Source organism: Mercenaria mercenaria, chromosome 14 (genome assembly GCF_021730395.1).
Source record: "Mercenaria mercenaria strain notata chromosome 14, MADL_Memer_1, whole genome shotgun sequence".
Classification (NCBI taxonomy): Eukaryota; Metazoa; Mollusca; class Bivalvia; order Venerida; family Veneridae; genus Mercenaria; species Mercenaria mercenaria.
Window position 1 is genome coordinate 31,429,923 of NC_069374.1, and position 23,906 is coordinate 31,453,828.

General features: G+C 34.3%; 1 protein-coding gene across 1 annotated transcript; it reads left to right on the forward strand.

Moving 5' to 3' along the window:
• Positions 1–14,642: 14,642 nt before the first annotated feature.
• On the forward strand, positions 14,643–21,328 carry LOC128548426 (uncharacterized). Its single transcript, XM_053523166.1, has 2 exons — positions 14,643–15,380; positions 17,084–21,328. The coding sequence occupies exons 1-2, from the start codon at positions 14,994–14,996 to the stop codon at positions 18,002–18,004; spliced, it is 1,308 nt and encodes a 435-aa protein (XP_053379141.1). The 5' UTR covers positions 14,643–14,993; the 3' UTR covers positions 18,005–21,328.
• The last annotated feature ends 2,578 nt before the right edge of the window (positions 21,329–23,906 follow it).

Below are 23,906 nucleotides of genomic sequence, written 5' to 3' on the forward strand. Positions count from 1 at the left end.
CAACTTGTTGATGTTGCAACCGCATTGGAAAACCCTTATTGCGGCATCTTTATATACAGCATCATTTTCTGTTGCTGCAGCATGAAATTGAAAGATGTCATAGCAAACATGGAAGCGACGAGAGACAAAGAATCACTATTTTTTTCAATATGGAAGGTTCACTGATGACAAATTTAATTAAGTCTATTAATAATTTCACTACAAAAGGTAAATTTTGTCTATTTAATAATGCTACTTGAAACTGTAGTGTCCGTAACCAGAGCTGAAAAAATCAAAACTTGCATCTTTTTACAGAAAAATGAAAAATTATTATTTCAAAGTTTATTATTATTGAGAAAAAACAAATATATTTATTTGTTGACAAATATTTTCAGATATAAAAATATAGATACAGTTCAAAAGTGCTAAAAATCATGTTTATCATCTAAATTGCACAGATTTATATCAAAAATGTAAAGATGTGATAATGAAAATTAACAGTTATTCAGTAAGACAAATTTCTTCAGGAGCATCATTGTTAAGATAATTCAAATTCATTTAGCTTACAATAATGTTTCTTTTCAAAATGTTTCAGAGGGGCAGTGTTATCTGGTTACGGACACTACAGAAATTAAACAATGTAAAAAAACAACCAGTATTACTGAAATTTCTGTTTAAATTATTATACATCTTACAGTTCAAGTGAATAAATCTTTACGAGTATTAATGATTAAAAGTTATATCTAAAAACTTGCAAATGAAAGAAAAATCTCTTCAAGAAATACAAAGTGCAAACCATGTGATGACAGGTACATGTATACTCATTTAGATGAGATTTTATATTTATGTGATGGGCATATAGTGTTGCTGCTCTATGTATGTACATCCATCAGTTAATTCAAAATCTTGTGTGTCCAACTCCTCCCACCATTAGATTGCTCTGCTTCAGACTTTCATAGATGATCAACCTTGATGTGTAGATAACCATAAAAGAAGGAATTTCTCAGTGACTATTTTAACCACAGTTATGATATTTTTATGTAGAAATATAGAATACATCTAGAAAAATCTTGTGTGTCGGACTCCTCCAACACTATCAGCCTGATTTGATTCAAACTTTTCACAGATGAACAAGCTCAAAATGTGTGTATTACAATAAAGCAAGGAATTTTTTCTGTGACTATTTTACTACAGTTATGGCCCTTTGATAGTTTCTGTTTTAATCATAAGGAATATACAGCAATGTAGAGAAACATTTTTATGTGTCCATCTCCTCCAACACTAGTAGCCTGATTTGTTTCAGACCTTCACAGATGAACAAACTTGATGTGCAGATGACCATAAAGGGAGAAATTCTTTCTGTGACTGTTTTTACTTTAGTTATGGCTGTTTGATATTTTTTGCTATATGGAATATAGTATGATAGGGGAAAATCCTGTGTGTCCAACGATTCCCAAACTTTTAGCCTGATTTGCTTCAAACCTTAACAGATGAACAAGCTTTATGTGCAGATGACCATAGGGGAAGGAATCTTCTCTGAGTATATTTTTACTGGCGGCAGTTATGATCATTTTTGCTTAATAGAGAATGGCACAGTATGTGTGCGCATCTGTGTCGTATGGTTATAATCTAGTTTTATATTGCAATTGAATTGCTTGATACGTAGAAGTATGTCTGATTTCATTGTGCATTTGTGATTCAGATATAGAGTTTTGATCTGATGAGGCAGCTGCAGTGCTGAAACTTAAAAGGCATAAAAATGGCAAGAAAGGCAGAAAGTCAATCCTGGCCAATGTGAAAATTAAAAGAAAAATGAGAGAGAAAGAAAGGATTGTAGAATGAGACAGCAACAAGAAGTAGAGAAGAGTAACTCAAAACTAGATTTGTTAAGAAAGCAGAACTAATATCAAAATCACAGGATGAAGTAAAAAGAGTGGAAAGAAATGTATGTGTCTGCACAAACAGGATCTGTCATAGGAGATAAGAGACAATGTTGTTGCATTTATAGATGAATCTACTATGACTGATAATAGGGCTACATTTTTAACACCAAAACATCTGAAAATTTGAAAAAGAAGTTACAAAAAGATTATAGATATGTGTACTTCCGTTAGATAATTCATAGTGTAGTGTCCATAACCATGAAGTTAATTTCTTTTTTCTGGTTAGTGACATTCTTGAGTAAAAAAGTGTAAGTGTTAATTGTGTGATATGAAAACAAAGTATTGATAATAATGTATCACTTAGAGAACTTAACATTGCTTATTAAGTTACAAGATTTCATGAAAACAGGAAGTTTTCAGATTTTGTTGTTCTGTTTTCTTTTTCATTGGTTTTAATTTGGCAAGTTGTATATTTTTGTTTGAAGAATATCAAATTTAAATACACTTTCCATTCAGATATCATTTTAACATTATACCAAATAATTCATGAGTGGGTTTAATGTTTTAACATCATCTAATGCAAAACCATTCTTGAGACTTTTTCGTAGTGTCCGTAACCAATTACTGGTTTCTATCAATATTTAGGATTTTTTTGAAAATCAATCACTTTTCCTTTAATCTAAGTCATTTTGTTTCAACAAAGACAGAATGTGTGTTGATTTTTCATTAAGTTCTCATCATTAACACTGAAATTGAAGATGTCAGATGATTTGAAATATACATGTTTTTTAGCAACAAATTAATATCCAACAATATGTTTCTTTTTTCAGTATCTACACCTTTCCCAGTCCTATTTTTGCCTTGCATTATGTATTTCCATGTGTTTGTCCTACAAAACAGTAAAAATAGTTCAAGTTTATCATAAATTTGAAGCTTTATTTTACAAAATGTACCACTTGTAGTGTCCGTAACCAGCAAAAATATGCATTTTATCAGCCTTTAAAAATTACATTTCCGATGCAAGAACCAGCAAACCACTTAAGTTGTTTATACTTGAAGCACTCTACTATGTAGAAAAATACTTTTTTTGCCAAAATTAAGAACTTATTTTTTCACCTCCAAGTGCAACACTACTGTTCCCTATATTGTGTTTCACCCGTTAGCAAATTGTGTGACATAATGGAAGCCTGTATTCTCGTGATTGAAGGTAAAGGTAAGTTTTGTTTATCGTTGCTTTAATTTATGAAACAATGGAACATAATTAAGGATTGAGAGATGAAATAATAAATTTATGCTTTTCTTTAAATAGTATTTCAAATTTGTTATGCTCATATCTTATTGAATTATTAGACATGTTAGAATAATGGTGACTTACGGAAATTGCTGTGAATGTGTCTCCAACCCAAGTGAGAGCAAATCAGCTATTTATAAAAAGGCCCTTATAAAAAATTATTTTAATACAAAAACCGATTCCGGTTCTCTAGCCGCTGCCAGAAAAAATAATCAGCAACAAGACATAATTTCCTATTTTATGGATTTTGGAATGAAAATTTAGTACAACATATTTGTAAATTCTTTCAGGATGTATAAGGTTGATATCATTACTTAGCAGACAATACAATATGGATAACTAAAAATGTTTCCTCCTTTGACAGCTAGGTGCTCGTACTCCACCCACTATTTTCACACAGTCTTTGATTATCCGACTTCGCAAATTCTGTGTCCTGACTAAATATGAACCAATCTTAAGATGGTTAAATCATGGGCATTTAATTTATGTTTAACTTACGATATATTTCACTTCAAATATCGTCCAGCAAAGGAAGTATTTAAGATTAATTTCTTCTATGAATTAATTTTGGCCGTTTGTCGACTCCATAAATGGTTGTGTGACGTCGCTTCCGTTATAGTTAGACAGATATTGAACTTTGACCTTCATTTTCCCAGACAGGTAAAATATTTTGTGAATGAGTTTCACAGCGCTTGACGTGAAATTGATTGTTTATTAAATTACGAAAGCTGAATAACAAATCATTTAAAACCACAGCACACGCACGCGTATCGGCGGTGTAGGATTCATGAAAAAAAAAATGGATAGATTTATATTGAAAGGGGCTCATAATTCACCTATTTTTCAAACTTTTCCCTGACCCCCCTAAAATGAGAGGAGTAGGCCTACCACTCCCAGGATCTCAAAATTTACACACAAAAAATGCACAACAGCCCAGCATTTCCTACCTGTTTTTCAAAATTTTCTTTGGGGAGAACCGCCTGAACCCACTAAAGTGAGGGGAATACCCCTCCAGTACTTAAATATTTATACCCCCAAAATGCACCAGAGGCCATCGTTTCATACCTGTATATCAAAAACTTTCTGGGAGAGACCCCTCCCAACAAGGACACAGAGGCCCACCTGTCGTACCTATACCCCCTCTCGGCGCTATGCACCTCGCCGGTGACGCTTTTGTTCTAAACTGCATGGTGCCCCCAGTCAAACATTTCTTGAACCGGGCCTGTACTAACCTGGCATTTTGAAATATTTTTTTATTATGCCAAGAACGAGGATAGTGAAATACGTTTTATTGGAAAAAACAAAACACGTCATTAACCTTACTTTCTTCAAGCCCGTCACAAATGAGAACATACTTTGCAGTTAGGTAGGCCCTACCGTGCCGCATGTACGGATCTATTTAACTGTTCCGATAATCACGTCTGGAACCTAATTTTTCGAAGAACGAAAGGTTCCTTTCTCCGAAGGGATTATTGACACGTCCTGCAACATTGCATATCATTTGCATCTTTATATTGCCAAATTTAAAATGTTACTTTACAAGCAAACAAAAATGGTGAACACTAGTTAACCATGCAGCGCTATCCGTTTGCTTTCACCTCCGCTTGTCGCTATATACACAACGCGATGCGGTGAAGTGCTGATCAATTTTTAGTTGTTTTTTTTTGTTGTTGTTGTTTTTTAAACACACACATTGAGCAGTGAGCATATTAGGCATATGTTTTTGTTACAAATTCAGCATATTTTAAAAATTACCATTTACTATCAATGCAATAAAAAGAATAGACTTACAAAGTCTGTTGAGATCAAATAGTCTGTAATAATATTAATTTCTTCACACTGACACTAAATTATTTTCTCAGAAAAACATTTTCTCTCTAGGCTCATCTCTAGTTAGAGACAGAGGCAAGAGATATTGTAAATTTTTTTAGAAAGTGGTATCAGAGAGGATTGATTTTATGGCCAGGTGCTTTACATTCAATGACTCTAACGACTGATGCCAGTCTATAAAAAGAACTTACCTTGGGCCATCTGAGCTTTTAGCAGTGCTCACTAATGCCCCAATTAATTCCCATTATTAACATTGGAATACGAGTCCATGTATGGATGTTTAACACCTGGCTAGCTAAAGAACCAGGAACGCTGCTGGAGCATCTTCTGTATCTACTATCTACTAACATGACTAACTGCCTGCTGGAGGGTCCCGTTTCTCAAACATTAGGATAGGAGTCCCGTGTATTTGTGCATTACGTAAAGCACGATCGAGAACCAGGGAAGTTTGGAATTGGAGAGCACTATCCTTCTACTACATTTCTTCAGTCTTCTGGAGGTATCGCCGGCATGTTCTTGTCTCTGGCCTGGCACAGCCTTACACTGGGCATAGCTTTCAGTTATATACATGATGGATGCTCCTGGACCGCAAATATTCTCGTTTCTTAACTTACATGTCTTCATTTAGCTGAGGGATGAAATAATTATTAAGAAATTATGGCAGCCAACACCACCAAAAAGAACAGTAATCATTATCATTAATATTATTACTATTATTGAATAAGTGCTTATTTTTTTTTAATACGTAATCAGCGGATATTTATAGCGCGCACAACACATGTTAACATGAATTAATTAATTATATATAAGATATATTGGGAAAATAAAATTATTTTATACAAATCGATAACTTTCCATCAAGATATTGGACATTTCGAGAAATGTGAGTAGACTTTTACCTGTTATAATTCTGTTAATTTCAAATGTAAGCAACGTCGTTGACTCCACCCAACCTTAGACAGGAGACAGAAAAGTTATTGCTTCATTATGCCTCAAGGTGAGTGAAATATACAGCAGGACTGGAACTCGGACCGTCTGCTGAGTAAACAAAATATTCGTTCCAACAGAGAAGGCCCTGCAAAAGTCCAACGAACGTACATTTTTGGGCGCCCATTATTGATAGCCTTAACTTAAGACGTCATTGTGGTATATCCAATTTCATCGTATTTACAATTGCCGATCGAAGTCCTTTGAGCGTACAACAGTTAAACTTTAAAGCAAAAAACCCTAGAACAGTTCCTGGTAACACCTTACAGATACATCAGTCAGGGTATAGATTTTATTGTAACTTTTTTATTACTGGTGGTAGAGAAAAAAATCGAGACCACTTTTCTGTGGTACAACATGCAGGTTACATCCAATGTTTAGGTGTATTTTGACCTACTAGACATTTACGAATAAAGTCTACGTGGACTGTGAACACCTAAGACGATCAATTTTTCAAGGGGACCGTCTCAACATGATACTTTTAATTTATGTATGGTAGGAAAACATTCCAATAATGATTGTAAGGTCTGGCTTATTATGCTACCGCACAGGATAAGATTTGGATTTGTCTGTCCGTCTGTCTGTCCGCCAGAGAGGTGTTTTGTTATGCATATCGCAAAAAGTATTTGATCTAGCGTCATAACACTTTCCAGAAAGGTTCTTCAATATTATAAGTTGCGCATCTGCAACAAAGTTGAAAAGGTGAGCTAATCTGTTCGCAATGTATCCGTATTCCATCGTCGTCGTCGTTCGAGATGAAAATAAATCTTAACAGGGTTAGCTGGGATCAAAATGTAGGTCAGCAGGTAAAACATTGTGAAAACTGTAGAAAACGTAATATCTTGGGTCTCCATTCCTTTGTTGTTATTATACGCCCAAAGAAACGTATTTTGGTGTTCGTCTGACCGTCTGTCTGTCTGTGTGTCCGTCTTAGGTGTCAAAGGTCATATAACTTTGTTTCGAGTGCGATGTGTAACTCTTAAACTGCTTGAAGGATTAAAAAAAACTTGGCACAAATGTTCACCACATTGAGACGACGAGCTTAGTTAATTAAATCACTTGCACAAGTGATTTGTCTAAATCTGGTAAATGAGCCCAGTTGAGAATATTTCAACATCCGAAAGTAACGACTTATATGGTATACAACGGCTATTCATGATAAATACATGTATACTCACTGTTAAAAGTGTTCAAAAGTGTTTGGTGATACATTCAAAATCATCATTATTAAATCTGCTAAATTTTGTTTGTCTGTTTTGGGTTTAACGGCGTTTTTCAACAGTATTGCAGTTATATTAGGCACGGCGGACAGTTAACCTAACCGGTGTTCCTGGATTATGTACCAGTACAAACCTGTTCTCCGCAAGTAACTGCCAACTTCTCCACATGAATTAGAGGTGGAGGACGAATGATTTTAAACACAATGTCATTGAAAACATACGCCTCGCACAAGGCTCGAACTCACGACCCCGAGATCTGTTGATCTGTGCTCTCCCTATTGAGCTAAGCGGGCAGGCTAAATCAGCTAAATAAATGATCAGCTTATTAAATCACTTGCACAAGTGATTTCTCCAAATCTGGTAAATAAGCCAAGTTGAGAATATATCAACATCCGAAAGTAACGGCTTATATGGTATACAAGGGCTATTCATTATAAATACATGTATACAAACTGTTAAAAGTGTTCAAGTGTTTGGTAATACATTCAAAATCATCATTATTTAATAAATCAGCTAAATAAATGATCAGCTTAGTTGATTACATCACTTGCACAAGTGATTTGTCCACATCAGATAAATGAGCCGAGTTGAGAATATTTCAACATCCGGAAATAACGACTTATATGTCATACAAGGGCATTCATGATAAAACACGAATTTGTGTAGTAAGTGTTCAGTTAATACGCTGGAATAAGCATCAACTGCAATCACATAAATTGGTGATACATTTAAATTCATCACTATTAAATCAGCTAAATAAATGATCAGCTTAGTTGATTTAATCTCTTAAACAAGTGACTTGTTCAAATCAGGTAAATGAGCCAAGTTCAGAATATCTCAACATCTCAAAGAAACGGTCATTATTAAATCAGCTAAATAAATGATCAGCTTATGACAAGTGATTTGTTCAAATCAGATAAATGAGACGAGTTCAGAATATTTCAACATCAGAAAGTAACTACTAAAAAATACTATTATGGTAAAATTGGTATGTACAAAGGGTTGTTCATTATCAATACATGTATACTCACTTTAAAAAATGTTCAGTTTATATGAAGGAATAAGTATCAACTGCAATCACTTAAATAGGTGATACATTCAAAATCATTATATTAAATCAGCTAAATAAATGATCAGCTTAGTTGATTTAATCACTTACACAAGTGATTTGTCCAAATCTGGTAAATGGGCCAAGTTGAGAATATTTCAATATCCTCAAGTAACTTCTTATATATAGTATACAACCTTTATTTATTATAAATATGTGTATCCTTATTAAAAGTGCTCAGTTAATATGTAAGAATAAGTATGAACTGTAATCACTTAAACAGATGATTTACGGTATTCGTTATCATCAAAATTAAATCAGCTGAATAGATGATCAACTTAGTTGACTTAATCAGTTAAATGAGTGATATAATGAGTGGGTGGCAATATGCAGAAAAGCTTTATATGAAATCTATATTTTTTTGAAAAAAAAAAAACAACAGCAGTTATCATGGTTTTGGTTATCTGTCCAACCTTATTTTTTCTTGCCGAATACAAAATGCAAGAAAGAATTCTTACAACCTCTGCATTTGCACATAATGAATCTTTGTAGAGCAACATAACTTGCAGCATAACTAGTCACATATTTCATCAAGCTTAAATTACTAGTCAACTATTGCATCAAACTTATATAATTTACTTTATACATTTAACTGAAACACATTTCAATTCCATTCACATTTAATTTTTAGATGGCCGATTCTTTTTTTTTACTAACCAGTACCTACCAGCCATTACTTGCATTTTCTGCTTATGGTTTGAGAAAATCCTCTTTGGTTTCACCCCGACTGGGGCTTAAACTAATTATCAGGAGGCGATGTCCACTCAACAAGGATTACAGATTATCGCAAACAAGTTGCAGATGAACTCGAAACCTCAGCTTAAAATGAAATCTTTCACAAATTGTATACATAGATAATTCGATCACTTTAATCTTTTCATATTTTCAAATAATTCAAAGTCATCCGTATTCCATACTGGCTGAAAATCACAAATCAACTTCATTTGAGCGTGCAATACTGTTATAGCACATAATTTTTTATGCAGCAGTTTTAATTTAAATTGAAATGTCAACAGATTTAATTCATATACTGAAAATCTTTCAATTCATGATTTTGTCTGTCTATTTACTGAATGCCCTGAAAATTAATTTTCTATTATGTTCCACAACCATACTAGCTCTAATACTGATCAAAGAGCTATAAAATTATTTATAGCTCTTTGTACTGAATAACTGATTGCATATTCGATAATGAAAACTTAATATTACACAAAATTTCTACTAAGTTTCAATGAGCAACAAAAGCTGAAGCCAACATCTCTATTGTAACAGTCTCAGGAAAAATGTGCAGCCTCGACCGGGATTCGAACCTCGGACCTTCGGCTTACCATGCCAACGCTCTACCAATTCAGCTACCGTGGCCACCCGATACGAGAACCGCTACACACCTTCCCTCTTATTGCGAGACATTGGCACTCCTGGCCAATGTCTGCCGCAGACTGTTAACCGAATTCAGATGCACACCCCAGCCAAACTGCTTCGCCCTGCATGCAAGGGTGAGCATCCCGGACGAGCCCCCAAATGTAACAGTCTCAGGAAAAATGTGCAGCCTCAACCGGGATTCGAACCTCGGACCTTCGGCTTACCGTGCCAACGCTATACCAATTGAGCTACCGTGGCCACCCGATACGAGAACCGCTACACAATATTGAACTATATCACAATTTCATATTTAAAAAAATAATAATAATCAGTTAACTTATGCTTATGGACAAAGTTCGATCATCCGAACCCTTCAACGGGGATGACAGCAAGCTATCTGTAGTAATCTCCCTTATATCTTTTTTATTTTAAAATAAATCACTCACATGCGTCATCGAGATCAATTTTGATGATAAAATCACTCAAACAAGTATTTTTTTCAAACTGACCCTAAGATTTTCAAGCCACTGCGCGTAAGGGTTTTTACCCCGCGCGCAGTGAATTTTCTTTCCATTTTTGCAAAGTTAAAACATTGAACTCACTGGGAAAACCTCTACCAGTTGGCTCAAAACTTCAGAAGCATTTGAAAAATGTCAATGAAAATCGCTAAAAATACCGAAAAATACTCACTTTTTGCTATGTTTTCCTTCGATTTCTCCGAAGTGCCACTTTTCTCCGCCATGTTTCTTTCTCTACGATAACTATCGTTAATTCTCACGATACTTTGATGACGCAAAATAGCGCGGAATTCAAAAATAGTCACGTTTGAAGAGCGAATTTGGGATGACTTGAGATTTAGTTATCAGTCGCAAATAATCACTTGGTTAAGTGATTTTTGTGATCACTTGTTTAAGTAACTCCCCTGACTGATGGAGATGATAAGGTCTGCGTATTGGCGATAAGGGCCAATACACAAGTCAGGACCATTGGTAGACTTGCTTCTGTTTATCATAATAAGCTACTGTATAGCTACTGTGCAGTAAATAAATTGCAGGTGATATTTCTCACCTTTATAGCAAATCAGTTCTCACCTTTATAACGAGTTTAGAAAGCTTGATTGAATTAGGGCTAAATAAACAAAGTGATAAGATACAACAGTGTTTTATCATATTTTTAATAAAGTAAGTTTTTAACAATTACATCTCATTATTGCTGTTTTTTATTATCAAAAATATAAAAAATGCATTCAGGCACATAGCTTTTAGAAGTAATAAATTATTGTGTATTTTGAACAATGATATATCTTTATTGCTGGATTTTATTATACATAAAGAAAGTTAACATTATTTAGACAACACAAGAGGAATTAAGCATTTTTAATATATAACATCCTTCTGTCTATATACCTTCTTTATCTGTTAAAAATGCAACTGAACGCTTCTTTAATTTCTAATAAAATCCAGCAATTATCTTTTTTTTTTTTTTTTTTTTTTTTTTCATTTTTTATTTTGTTACTTTTGTTAAAAAGATCATAATCATTGAATAAACAAACTTGTAATTTCTCTTATTAAATTTTGAATAATTATTTTATAGTGAGAAATGCTTTGCTATAAGAGTTATAATTTAATTGGCCAGGACATTACTCAACATGACTGAGCAATCAAAATTAGTATCTTATCAATTAAAATAATTTTGTGTACATGCTGAAAAAAGACTAAAAAAACAACAGCATTTCAATTAATAAAATGCAAAACACAGGAAATAACCAATTTACCTGTAGGCAATAAAATTTATGATTCTCTGACAATAATTAGGCTACATGTCAAGTCTACAGGGGTTTTATGGACCCTTATCAGACTGGACCAGACAGGATCTTGTATATTGGGGATTAAAAAGTCTGGTATTTGGGGGGGGTCACTTATATAGGAGATTTTCTTTGCACGTACGAAAATTCAATAAAATTGGATGTTTTATTTCAACGTAAAATAGTTTTGTTGGTTACTTCTAAATAACAGACAATACCATCTAGCTCTCTATATATACACAAATCAAGGGCTGAAAATAGGAGCTTCTGAATTTTGAAGACATAATTTTGTTGTCGATTTTCATTTTCAGCCCTTTTGAGATACAAATATACAACTCCACTTGTTTCCAAATTCTTAAAAGCGATCAAGATGTTTTTGTCTGTTCCCTGAACAAAGTGTGTAAGCCTTTGAATATTATTCCGCGAAAGATCGAATGGATATTTCCCGTTGCATATCTAATAATTTGTTTATTACATACGCATCGACACTTATAATCATAACATCAATGATATAAATTTGTTCTTTAGCCTATGTAAAATTGAAAATATTTATTGTAATGCAACGATACAAATGAAACTGGCGTCATAAAATGGCGTCACATACCATGCAGATATGAAATTTGAACGTCAATATGAAAAAAATATTAACGTTTCTGGTTCACTTGTAACTTAACCGAGTTTAGAAACGAGTATGTAATAAAATAGGGTTATTTTGATAGTACATATATTCCCTTGATCTGAAATGTATATGACTCGCGTAAATTTTGTTAGGCCTGGACTCCATTAGGCGCTTGCGCCGGTGCGATCCGACCTGGCAAAATCCATGAGGGTCAAATGCATCATTACAGATCAAGGTATTGTTTTAATAAACATTGGATTATATTGGAGAGATCGTGTTTGTATACAAATTCTATTTTTAGAACTGATAAGACAGTGATCGGGTGGGCAGAAGCCGACCGTCCATGTTTTTTGTAAACAGTGATGTTTTTCTAACGGTCTAAACTTTCTTAAAACACAAATTACATAAATAATTTTTTGATCAATGGAAAGGTTATAAAACAAGCAATTTATTGATTACTTTTAATTGTTATTTCGAAATAAAATGGATTAATTATGAACGCTTAACTTACACTGTTTTTCTAAAGGTTGTGAAAATCACTACGCCGCTTTTAAAATTATATGCCATTTAAAACGGTTATTCATTGAAAAAAGATATTTGGATACAAAAATATGAAGATTGTTAGTATTTCAAATCTTTTTGAATTTTGAAAATCCATAAATGAGCAAAAAAGTTATTAAATATTAAAAATTCTGATTCAATACGCAAACGGTGTTAAAATCATTTGTTTTGCCAACCACCAGATAAACAGATGTTAACGCGTGACGTCACGGCGATCTCTCCTATACAAATAGTTATTTCTAGTGTTATATCTGCAACAATTGACTAAAAAACAATTTTAATAAATAAGACTGGAATCTCATTTGAAACGGTGAGCTTTTTGAGCATTGAACGTCGGGACGCCGTCCTTACGTCATTTCTGACGTCATATTTGACGAAACAACTAAAGCACGCAGTCCCATCATTGTATCCGCTGGGAGTTCAATACGGGATTTTAGACAGAAAAGTCGTAGGTATATGAGCCGTGCCATGGGAAAACCAACATAGTGGCTTTGCGACCAGCATGGATCCAGACCAGGATCCATGCTGTTCGCTTACAGTTTCTCTGATTGCAATAGGCTTTGAAAGCAATAGCATGGATCCTTACCAGACTGCGCGGATGCGCTGGCTTGTCTGGATCCATGCTGGTCGCAAAACCACTATGTTGGTTTTCTGATGGCACGGCTCATATAATGAATGCAAACGCCTTGCTGGATCCAGGCCTGGCAAAATCCAGTCGAGCCGAGTACAACATTGCAAATCAGGGTCTTGTTATAATGATCCAATTTGTGATGTCCTTTTTCTTAAAGAGGAATTATATGCATTTTTCAAGTAAAAATCCAACTGAAATAGATGTGTGTGTAAAAAGGATGGAGGGAATTATAGCTTTTAACCCAACATACCAAATCTTCCTGTTACCAGCACGAAATAATAAGTTTCCAAATATGACTTTTCTTATTTTGACTGGGGCAGTCTTTTCAAGAAAAGACAAACTGCACGCAGGAGTTGCTTCCCTTCTACTTCAGAAATCTCTATCTTTAGGTATGGGAGATCATTGCGGAGAAGATTAAAGAAGAAAAGATCTATTATTTTATTAGTCCGATTTCTTTATTTCTAAAGCATCAACTTCAAATACTTATGCGGCATTATCGTTAATTTAACACATTTAAAGCCATTGCTTTTATAAAACATTTACCAAAAACACACTATGTGCAGTAAGATAAATTTATTTATCACTGAACATTCAAATTAATGAGCCTGATGTAACGTATGCACGTTAAATAAACTATGCATACGCACTTTAAACCGTGTCATTGTCCGCCGGACTTTTATACTTGTTCTTTCATCCTACTGATGGCTGTCCACCTGCCGTATACATCGTACAAAATGAGACCGGAGACTGAAGGAGGGCCAAGAATCTGCGTGAGTGTCACTGTATGTGTATTACTTAGCACTTCTTCGTTATTCTACTTGTCAGCTCAGCAAGTGTGTGATAATTTGGTAAGAGAGCTACATCCTTATATAATATTTTCGTCGCAGACATGTCACAAGACTGCGTTATCTTTCTCGATTTCTTTGAATTTTAATTTTAGCGTCCGCAAAAGGACTGGGCAGATTGCAGTTTAGGTAGAATAGGGCTTAACTTGCACAAGCGGTGTAGTTAAATACAATGTAATCATGAAAGTAAAACGTTCAAATACAGTACGACGCATGAATGTGTCCCCAAAAGTGTTACGTATCCTTACAGACCATCCACGAAAGTTCGTCATATTTTCATATTTTGGGACTTTTTTAAGAAATCACGGGAGCAAGTCCGACATAGGACTGAGTTCTTGTTAAAGGAAAGAAATAAAATACTTGTTTCCAGTAATTCAAAAGTCAGGGGAAGTATATCACAGCATTTAAGCGTTCTAAAACACCGTTAAAGTGTGTTAATATCGTCATCAACGTGCCTTAGCTATTGAACCATGAACATGAATTAAACAGGAAAAACATTACAGTATTCATAGATGCGGTGATCATACATAATGAAATGACAGAATTTTAACCTTTAATACAATGCATTAAAGCGCAAAAACACTTGATACAGTGTGAATATTAAAAGTGACAACCGCACAAAACATTAATGTAACTTGTGATACTTTTAAGACGTTGTTTTTGAACAAACAAGTAATCAATTTATCTGTTGGATAGTAATAGGTAATTCTGATGAAACAGGTCACTCACATGAAATCCGGTCACATTTAATACGTAATTTGAGAGATACAAATTGCATTAATTTGTTTAATTGCAATAACGATAAGGATTAACAAATCAAGGTCAAGATAGTTATATATTTAAGCGGTACAAGTAAAGATACACACGGTTAATATGGCAGGACCGTTAGGATTTTTCATTGTCGACGTCAAAACTCGGAAAATTTTGGCAATTTGTTTAGGTGTTACCTTGTTGTTGTTTGCTATCGGGATACTTATTGGATATTTTTCCGGACATGGATCTCAGTCAACCAGCAAAAGTCCTTCACAAGAGAGTGTTGCTGATGCGATTCGATCCTCGTGTCACGTGATGACGAAGCAGACACCTACCGGAAGTACTTATTTTGATCGCTATCTGGAACGGCATAGCGGGAAGACCGCATGCGTGAACAAACCGGAAGGATGCTGGGACTTCGGACTTCCTAGAAACTATATCGCCTATCATTTACAAGGCAAAGTAATCAATATTGATGGAAAACTTGATGACGACGCTTGGAATGAGGTATAAATTTAATATTTAATTGTGGGTGCCCTATTCTGTACAGAAACACAGGCACGGGTCCAGTGTATATTTTTTGTTTAATATCAAAAAATCCCTTTTTTTCACACAAATATACTTTTCATATGTTAGTCAAATGAAAAACAAACCGAAGACCAAAAATCTGGTACCAGTATCATATACATTGAATGATACTGTGACCGGATTTTTGGTCGTCATTTTTTTTTTCATTTGACTAACATATAAAAAGTATATTTGTGTGGGAAAAAAAGGGATTTTTCATATTAAACAAAAAATATACACTGGACCCGTGCCTGTGTACAGAAAGTGTTACTTTTCGTTCTTTCTGCGGAAAAAACTGCACTGTATACTTCTCGGTACTTTTCTCGGAAAGAATGTTCGCTGTGGTATTTTCATTCTGCGTAACCGGAAGTGGCAAATATATGAAGACTAATTGATTATTTTTGACATATGCACATACATTAACTTCAGTTCTGTATGATAACACACAAAATAACGTCATGGGAGCGGTTGTGGAGAGAATAAGGTTTGGTCGAAGCGGTTTAAACTTCTCTCGCACTTTTCCGTAGCACATATTAAACTTAAATACTTAATACTATACTGGTGTAACTTCTTTCAAATTTAATAAGTTATCAACAAGGCCACCTATATATATAATTCAATAAGTTATCAACAAAGCCACCTATACATATATAATATAGGTGGCTTTGTTGATAACTTATTAAATTTGAAAGAATTTACACCAGTATAGTATTAAGCTCGTTATTACTGGTCCGCGGACTGACGCACAAGGTTTTTTCGCCAATTTTTAAATGTTTAAATCATTTTTAAACTTAACTGCTGTCATGGCATTGTAATGATACATACGCTTGAGCCGTCACTGTTATATAGGTCATTCTGGAAAACTACGTTACGTTGAAAAAAAATATATTTAAATAGTTTATAATATTTATCCATGTACATAGTTATTATCTACATATGTTTTCATTATTACATACTCATTTCTGTTCTCCGTTACGTTACAATGATACCGGAAACGTCAATATTTTTCCATGCACTGACACCTGGATTTCATGTTTGGTTCGTGACGTAATTTAATGTGTGTCGTTGCATTAATTCTTTTATTTAGTTCAGTATTGTCAATCTTAATAGACCTTTCTAACGTTAACGTAAATCGGAAACGGAATACTGAATTCGTAAATATTATTTTCAAATAATGGTCTAAGGGAGATACTATTGCATTACTATTGGATGAAATTGTCTCCCCTAGACCACAAATTAGCCTAAAATTTTACGAATTCAGTATTCCGTTTCGTAATTACGTTTACGTTAGAAAAATCTATTAATGCTATTGAACAAATACATAATATTTATATTACATTTACGTGTAGATACATATGTAATAAAATAGGTTATTATCTTTGCATCTCGTTTTTTAGTGGAATAATCATTGAGTGTCAGATGCGTTCAAACATGTACATTCGCGCAATATTTAGGCTAAAAGCTCGTGCATATCTCTCCATACAAAGCTAATAACCTTTGATTACTTTACCAGATGGATCCTCTTGACTTGACCAATCACATATGATAACGCGGACGTGGTTGGGAGTTTATACATAATATGTACATAAATAGAAGTTGGCCGTAGTCTTCTTCACGGGTTTATTTGGTTTGTCTACCTTCAGGTACCATGGAGTGAAACATTTGTGGACATGCGCAGTAAGGTCTTCCCGAAACCTTACTTTGACACGAAGTTCAAGATACGTTGGGACGACGCCAGGATGTATATAGGTGCTTATATCCAGGAGAAAGACCTCTGGGCGACACAACAAGAACACGATTCGAGCATTTATAGAGAAAATGGGTTCGAAGTATTAATAGATGCTGACGGTTCTATGTTTAATTATAAACAGGCGCAAATCAACGTCCTGGGTACAATGTTAGATTTGATCCTTGCGAAATCCCCATACGACGCTCCATGGGGAGAGGTCGCCAATGTTCAGTGGCATGCAAACGCTGAAAAAGCTGTGTACCCGGAGGGAACTGTCAACACACCCGGTGATACCGATAAATACTGGTCGGTTGAAATATCTCTACCTTTCCACAGCCTTGCTGAACAGTCAGTTCGGCCGCAGCCAAAACCATCAGACAATCAAGTCTGGTTTATACAGTTCGGCAGATCCGAACAAAAACTTATTGTTAGCAATGGACACTACGAAATTGCACCGAACTCTACAACAGACTGGTGGTCATGGCAACCATGCGACACCATCAATTTACACTTACAGGATCGATGGGGTTTGGTGCAATTTAAACATAGCATACAAGACAAGAAATTTAGATTTGACAAATGGCATATTTACAAATCTCTCTTCGATATGATGAATGCGATGAAGAAGTTTAAAGCAATCAACGGATTTTACACCAAAACAATAGAAGAGCTCGATGTTCCGCCATATTTGCTTTCCCGCACATGCGTAGAAATACCGGAAATCAAACTGATTAAAAGTGAAAACGGAACAGATTTCGACGTCACGGTCAAATCAATGTTTCTCTCTCATGCACCAGCACATATTCGTTCGGACAGATATGTTACGTTTAAATAGCCATACAAGTAACTGTTTTTAATATTCCCATAGCTTCATCTTTGATTCGAAAACTGACCACATCATTGAATTTCGAGCTGGAATCGATTTTCGGTCTTCGATGTCAGTGCAAACTTCTCGACATTTTACATGTTTTGGTTTCGTTTGCGTCAGATTTGCTCTGTCATTACCAACTTTTAGTAACATCGATCTATTGGAAAATCGATAAATTTGCCTATATAAACAAAGAAGGAAAAAAATACTTAAACTTAAATAGAAAAAGTTCTGTTTGTAAAACAAAAATTCGATACCCCACAATTTAAAGTTTAATTTATTCCGGATATTAAGAATATTTTTTTTAAAAAATATTTTAATATTTGGTTGGTCCTTTTTGACTTTAAATAGACCCACCTCAGTTCATATAGACTCTGTAGGAAACTGGTAAAAAGAAACTGACTTTTTCAAATATAACAGATAAAATGAGATATTTTCCGCAAAAAATCAAAAATTCGATACCCCTAAAAATGTAGAAAAATTATTCAATTTTCGTTATGTGTAATTTGTTTCAAATTTTATAATGGTTTGTTTGGTCCTTTTTGCATTTTAGTGTGTACAGTGAACATTTCTTAAAATATTCCGGCTTTTTCCGCCGTCATTCGTAAGTACTCGGAAGCTGTTACGGAAAATATTGTCATCTGCTAGTCTGACTTTGTCGGTATAAATTGTTATAGCTCAAAGCCTATAAATTGTAGGCAACTTCACATTGACAAAAAAAAAGAAATTGTAATTAGACAATTTAAAACAAATTGATTGTTGAACTCAGAAACGCCGAAACCTAGATCCGCTGTCGTTTAAAAAAACGCTAGGGAGGACTTAGTGTTCAATTCGCATTAAATATACAAATGCTTTTAATTTTCATCGCAAAATATACTTAAAGCAACTAATTCTCATGTCTTTCCGTAAAATATAGTCTGTCAGTAATTGAGTTTCAAAGTATTCTTAAGAAATATAACGACGATTAATTTATTAATTTCCAGTTACCTTTATTATTTTTTGCCGAAGGATCTGGAGACGTTTTTATTGCCGTGGCGGTCCGGGTCCGATCTCCGACGCGGTCTTCATTTTTTCTTCATATAGGATTATTTAATAAGTTTTTAAAAAAAAATCATTTTCTATTATTCATAATATGACCAAACGTTAATTTGAAAGATAGCCTTGATGAACTGATAATTCTGCTTCTTTCTGAACCTCCTTTGTATATATTATTCTGTATTCTTAAATTAATGTATGTTTTTGGTTTATTCTTTAATCATTCGTTTTAAAAAAAATGCAATATCTATTATTTGATTTAATTGTAACAAATAACTTAAAATTACCCTTCGACTTTTATTGCGTATTACAATATTGCCTAGGGGTAAACAATATCCGGTCAGTGTTGTTTCAAGGCGGGTCATAAAAGATATGTTACCCCACTTACTATAAGTGATAGTTTTTTTTATGGTTTTATGGTTTTGGCGTTGTAATATATGTCTTTCACTTTCTTCTGTCTTTATATAGTCTTTTCCCTTTATTTCATGAAATTTGTTTTTACGATTTTTACCCTTATAATTTTCGACTTGTTCCGATTTTCACTTTAATAATTATCAAAACTTCATTCAGTTCAAATATATCGTTTAGCAAACCGCCCGCCTGTAAATGCATCAGATAATGACCAAAGATGTTAATTATCGATTTTTCCCCCGTGTTACTACAACAACAACAATTAGTACGGAAATCAACGAATCCGTCCGGTAGCGATGATATTGGATTATTGGTTTTATTGATTTTTATGATAGGTAGATCTGTCCCGCTTTATCGGTTTCGAGATGTTACTAAAAGTTGGTAATGGTATTGCAGAACTTGATATCGATGGAATATCAACATGAAAACCGTGTCAGTTCATGCATAATGTGTTCATGTAGTGAAAAAGTGTGATTAAAACACTGATCCTGCACGAAATTGGGCTAAAATATGAAAAAAAATAATATCCATTAACTTTGGACTTCCTTCGACTACACAATGGAAGCCTTTTTTTATTACCTACACCATGGAAGCATATTTTTGACCGAATTACTGACCTTCGACTTTTCATTTCTTTGTACGAGTCTTGAAATTCATATGAATGCAAAACAGAAAACGTAATGGAACGAACTTATATGGTTAAAATCTACATTGAGCTGTAGTAAATGAAGTTAACCCAAACTCACATGGATCTGGTTATCATGGTCACAGAAATGCACTGATGTTTTCTATTTTCTATAGTTATCATCGACAAACTTGTGTTTTTGGCAATAATTTGGTTTCCAAATTAATTTTTTACCACATACAAACAATTACGCCATTTAAAATGCTTAAATCAGTAATACCAGGTCGACACAACTAGTCATCTTTGTACTCCGAGCTCCGCACACGGTATAAGCCACAGTGTTCTAGGATCCTGATTCGAAGCATCACGTACAATGCAATTATTATAAGTTACAATAAGTACAACAATCAATAGGTTAATTATTGTGAATGTATATGCTAAAAATAGTAATTCGAGAACGTATGCATTTAAGATATACTTTAATTATCTTATTTTAATTAACAATTTTTTTAGAATTTTCAACATAAAACATTCCTTCGCTGCCGCCCCCCACACCCTCCGACTTCGTGATATTAATAATGTTTCCCACAATGAAGCAGATGTAAAAAAAATGTCTTTGATGGTTCATTCATGTGTGACAATGCATGATAATCATACTGTATGGTAACTACAATGATTGCCGTATGTTTGAATCTGTCCAATATGGCCTAATCCCGAGCAAAATAAAAAGACACAAATATCACGTTATTTTTGCTGATTTGTATCATTTTACTCACATTTTTTACATAAAAAGGCGTACTCTCTCCACTCATCATCCTAAGGTCCAAGCTATTATAGTCTGTCCCACCTAATTTTGGACCTCCGATAATTTATTTATACTGTAAATAAAACTGTCAAAAATGACATCGTTAATACCAGACGGTTAATATCTCTAGGCACCTTTTTCATTTTTTTCAAAAAATGTAAAATGAAGTTAAAATTCAAGATTTTATGTTTTTCCCCATAAACTTGCATTGTAAAATGACGCGACGTTCATTTCAAGATGGCGGCGCCCATACAAACGTAATTTGGGTGTTTGCTTACAGTTAGCGACGTCAGATATATTTATTGTTGAATAACAGACATGGAAAATTAAACAAACTTTGTCCAAAACTTGTAGTATTTTCTTGTACGGAAGACCCTGAATTAACATTTTACTTCAAATTAAAGTTATTTCCGTTTCAGGTTTTCAGCTTTTTTTCTGAAAATGTGTTTGTACTTACTCGTTAGCATTGACGTAAAATAAATACATGTCTCAAGTCAAGTGCGTATCATTGTTTCAGCTGTAGATATCATAATAGACTTGGGGACAGCGGAGATGCGCGCAACCCATTTAACTCATTTTCATTATTGGTTACTGTTGTATCGTAATCGTATCAAAGGTTCGGATGATAACAGTCTGTTAAAAGGTTGTTTTTAAATAGCATGAATACATGTTTGTGTACTGACTGGTGCTCACTATTTTTAGTGACCGTTCGATCAAGGTAAAACATTATTCCTCAATGCAATTAATGATTTAAAATATACATATTTCAATTTGAGACAACCGCCTATATAAGGGACTACGTTAAACAAATTAATAATTGCCTTTTTTCTTTATAATAACATAATACCAGTTTTTCAATTCCATCCTCGCGTCTTTATTTCTCATGCTCGGCCGTTCAGTGAAATCCAAAGTGGCATGTTAAAACATTTTTGTGCTATTGATAGGCATGCATGGTAGACCTATCATGAGACAAAATAATATATATGAGCCGCGCCATGAGAAATCCAACAAAGTGCATTTGCGACCAGCATCCACGCAATCTGGTCAACTGCCTACCGCAATTAGAGAAACCGTTAGCGAACAGCATGGATCGTGACCAGATTGCGTGGATGCTGGTCGCAAATGCACCATATTGGTTTTCTCATGGCGCGGCTCATATGACCTTTTGAAGGGGTATTTTGTTACGCCGATACGCCTGTACGTACAATTAAATTCGACACCGGGAAAAGGAAAAAACTTAAGTGTGAAAAAAATGCAATAAAATGTAAAGCCTAAAGGTAGTTAGGCGGCTTTTTCAAGTTCTTCATTCAACAATATCATCCGCACGAGATTTAACAAATTCGTTTTTGAAATAGATTTATTTGTTCCTGCAATTATCTTGTAAATGGTAAGGATAGATTCCTTGCAAGCATAAGGCACGGCAAATACTGCCAGAGTCGCACATCGCCAAATAGGCCCGCCTTAAATAGAAACACAGACGCACACATGCATGCACGCACATAAACATACTGCGATGACAAAAGGAACACTGTTGACACTGCCAAGGAACGGGCAATGGTACACCTTCGATATTTTTCTTCAATCGAAATCATATATTATATATATACTAAAAAAAAAATTATTTATTGATAAAAGCTGGTCCTATTGGCAACATTTCATTGAGTTTTTCCCCAGGTGCTCCTCCTTGCATTATTTTATCACCCGAGTAGAACCAACGACATTCCGTAAGCCAGCTGGATGGTTTCTTCGTATGAAGAATTCAACGCCCCGAGTAAGGCTCGAACCCACATCGTTGAGGTGCAACTATTTCAAAGTTAGCGACCTTAACCACTCGGCCATAGAGGTCCCAGGTAAAACATTTGTATTCAAGCATGCAAATGGAAAACAAAAATACTTGAGTCATCCGAGGTTTCAAGTAAAAAAAAGCTTGCGCTTAATATAACATAGACTGGCATCAGTCGTTAGAGTCATTAAATATATAGCACTTGGCCATAAAATCAATCCTCTTTGATAGCACTTTCGAAAAAAATTTTCAATATCTCTAACCTCTGACTCTAACGACTGGACAAATGTAGACTGGCATCAGTCGTTAGAGTCATTAAATGTAAAGCACTTGGCCATAAAATCCTCTCTGATACCACTTTCTGATAAAATTTACAATATCTTTAGCCTCTGTCTCTAACTGTTGAGATAAGCCACAGTAAAAGGGAGCCACAGAAAAGTTGATATATATTTAAAACAAATAATAAAATAAAATGGCAAATGTTTAATTTCAACAGACTGTGTAAGTCTAGGACAAATGCTATCTGAGCTAGGCACTTTTAATCCCAGCTATAATAATCACCAGAGATCATTGCAAATATGTTCATGATGTAACATAACCCTTGAATGACTCCAGTGCCCTGGATCATAGTTCTCCTTAATGACCTTCACAGTATGTATAGAAGTGCTTGCCAACGTTTTATTTCACGTGTTAATCAACTTAATACTTTCATAAATGTATCATCTTTAAATTGCAAATTAAGTAGAAATGAGTGTTTAGTACCAAAAAAAAAAAAAGAGTATTAATAGTTTATTATCATGTTAAATCATGCTTTAGATGTAGTTACAGTAGTTTCCTGTAACTAGTTAATACTTGAACTGTATGTAGAAAAAAATGATTATAACACCAAACAGATATTTTATTATCAAAGCTCTGTCCTCGAGATCATAGGACAACAGAAAAAAGAGAAAATGTTAGGTAACAAGAAATTAATGCTATAAATCTTAAGAAAGCTTTGAATTAATTACTGACAGACTATATGTTATTGAAACACATGAGAATTGGTTGTTTTTACTAATTTTTACACTGGAAATTCAAAAGCGTTTATAACATTTTACTCGAGGTAAACTGCCTAATTATAAATAGTGTTGTATACATATTCAGGTCCTTAGCAGCAAGAAAATTTTCATTGCCGTGGCTGCCCGGGTTCAATTCCCGACTCTGGCATCTT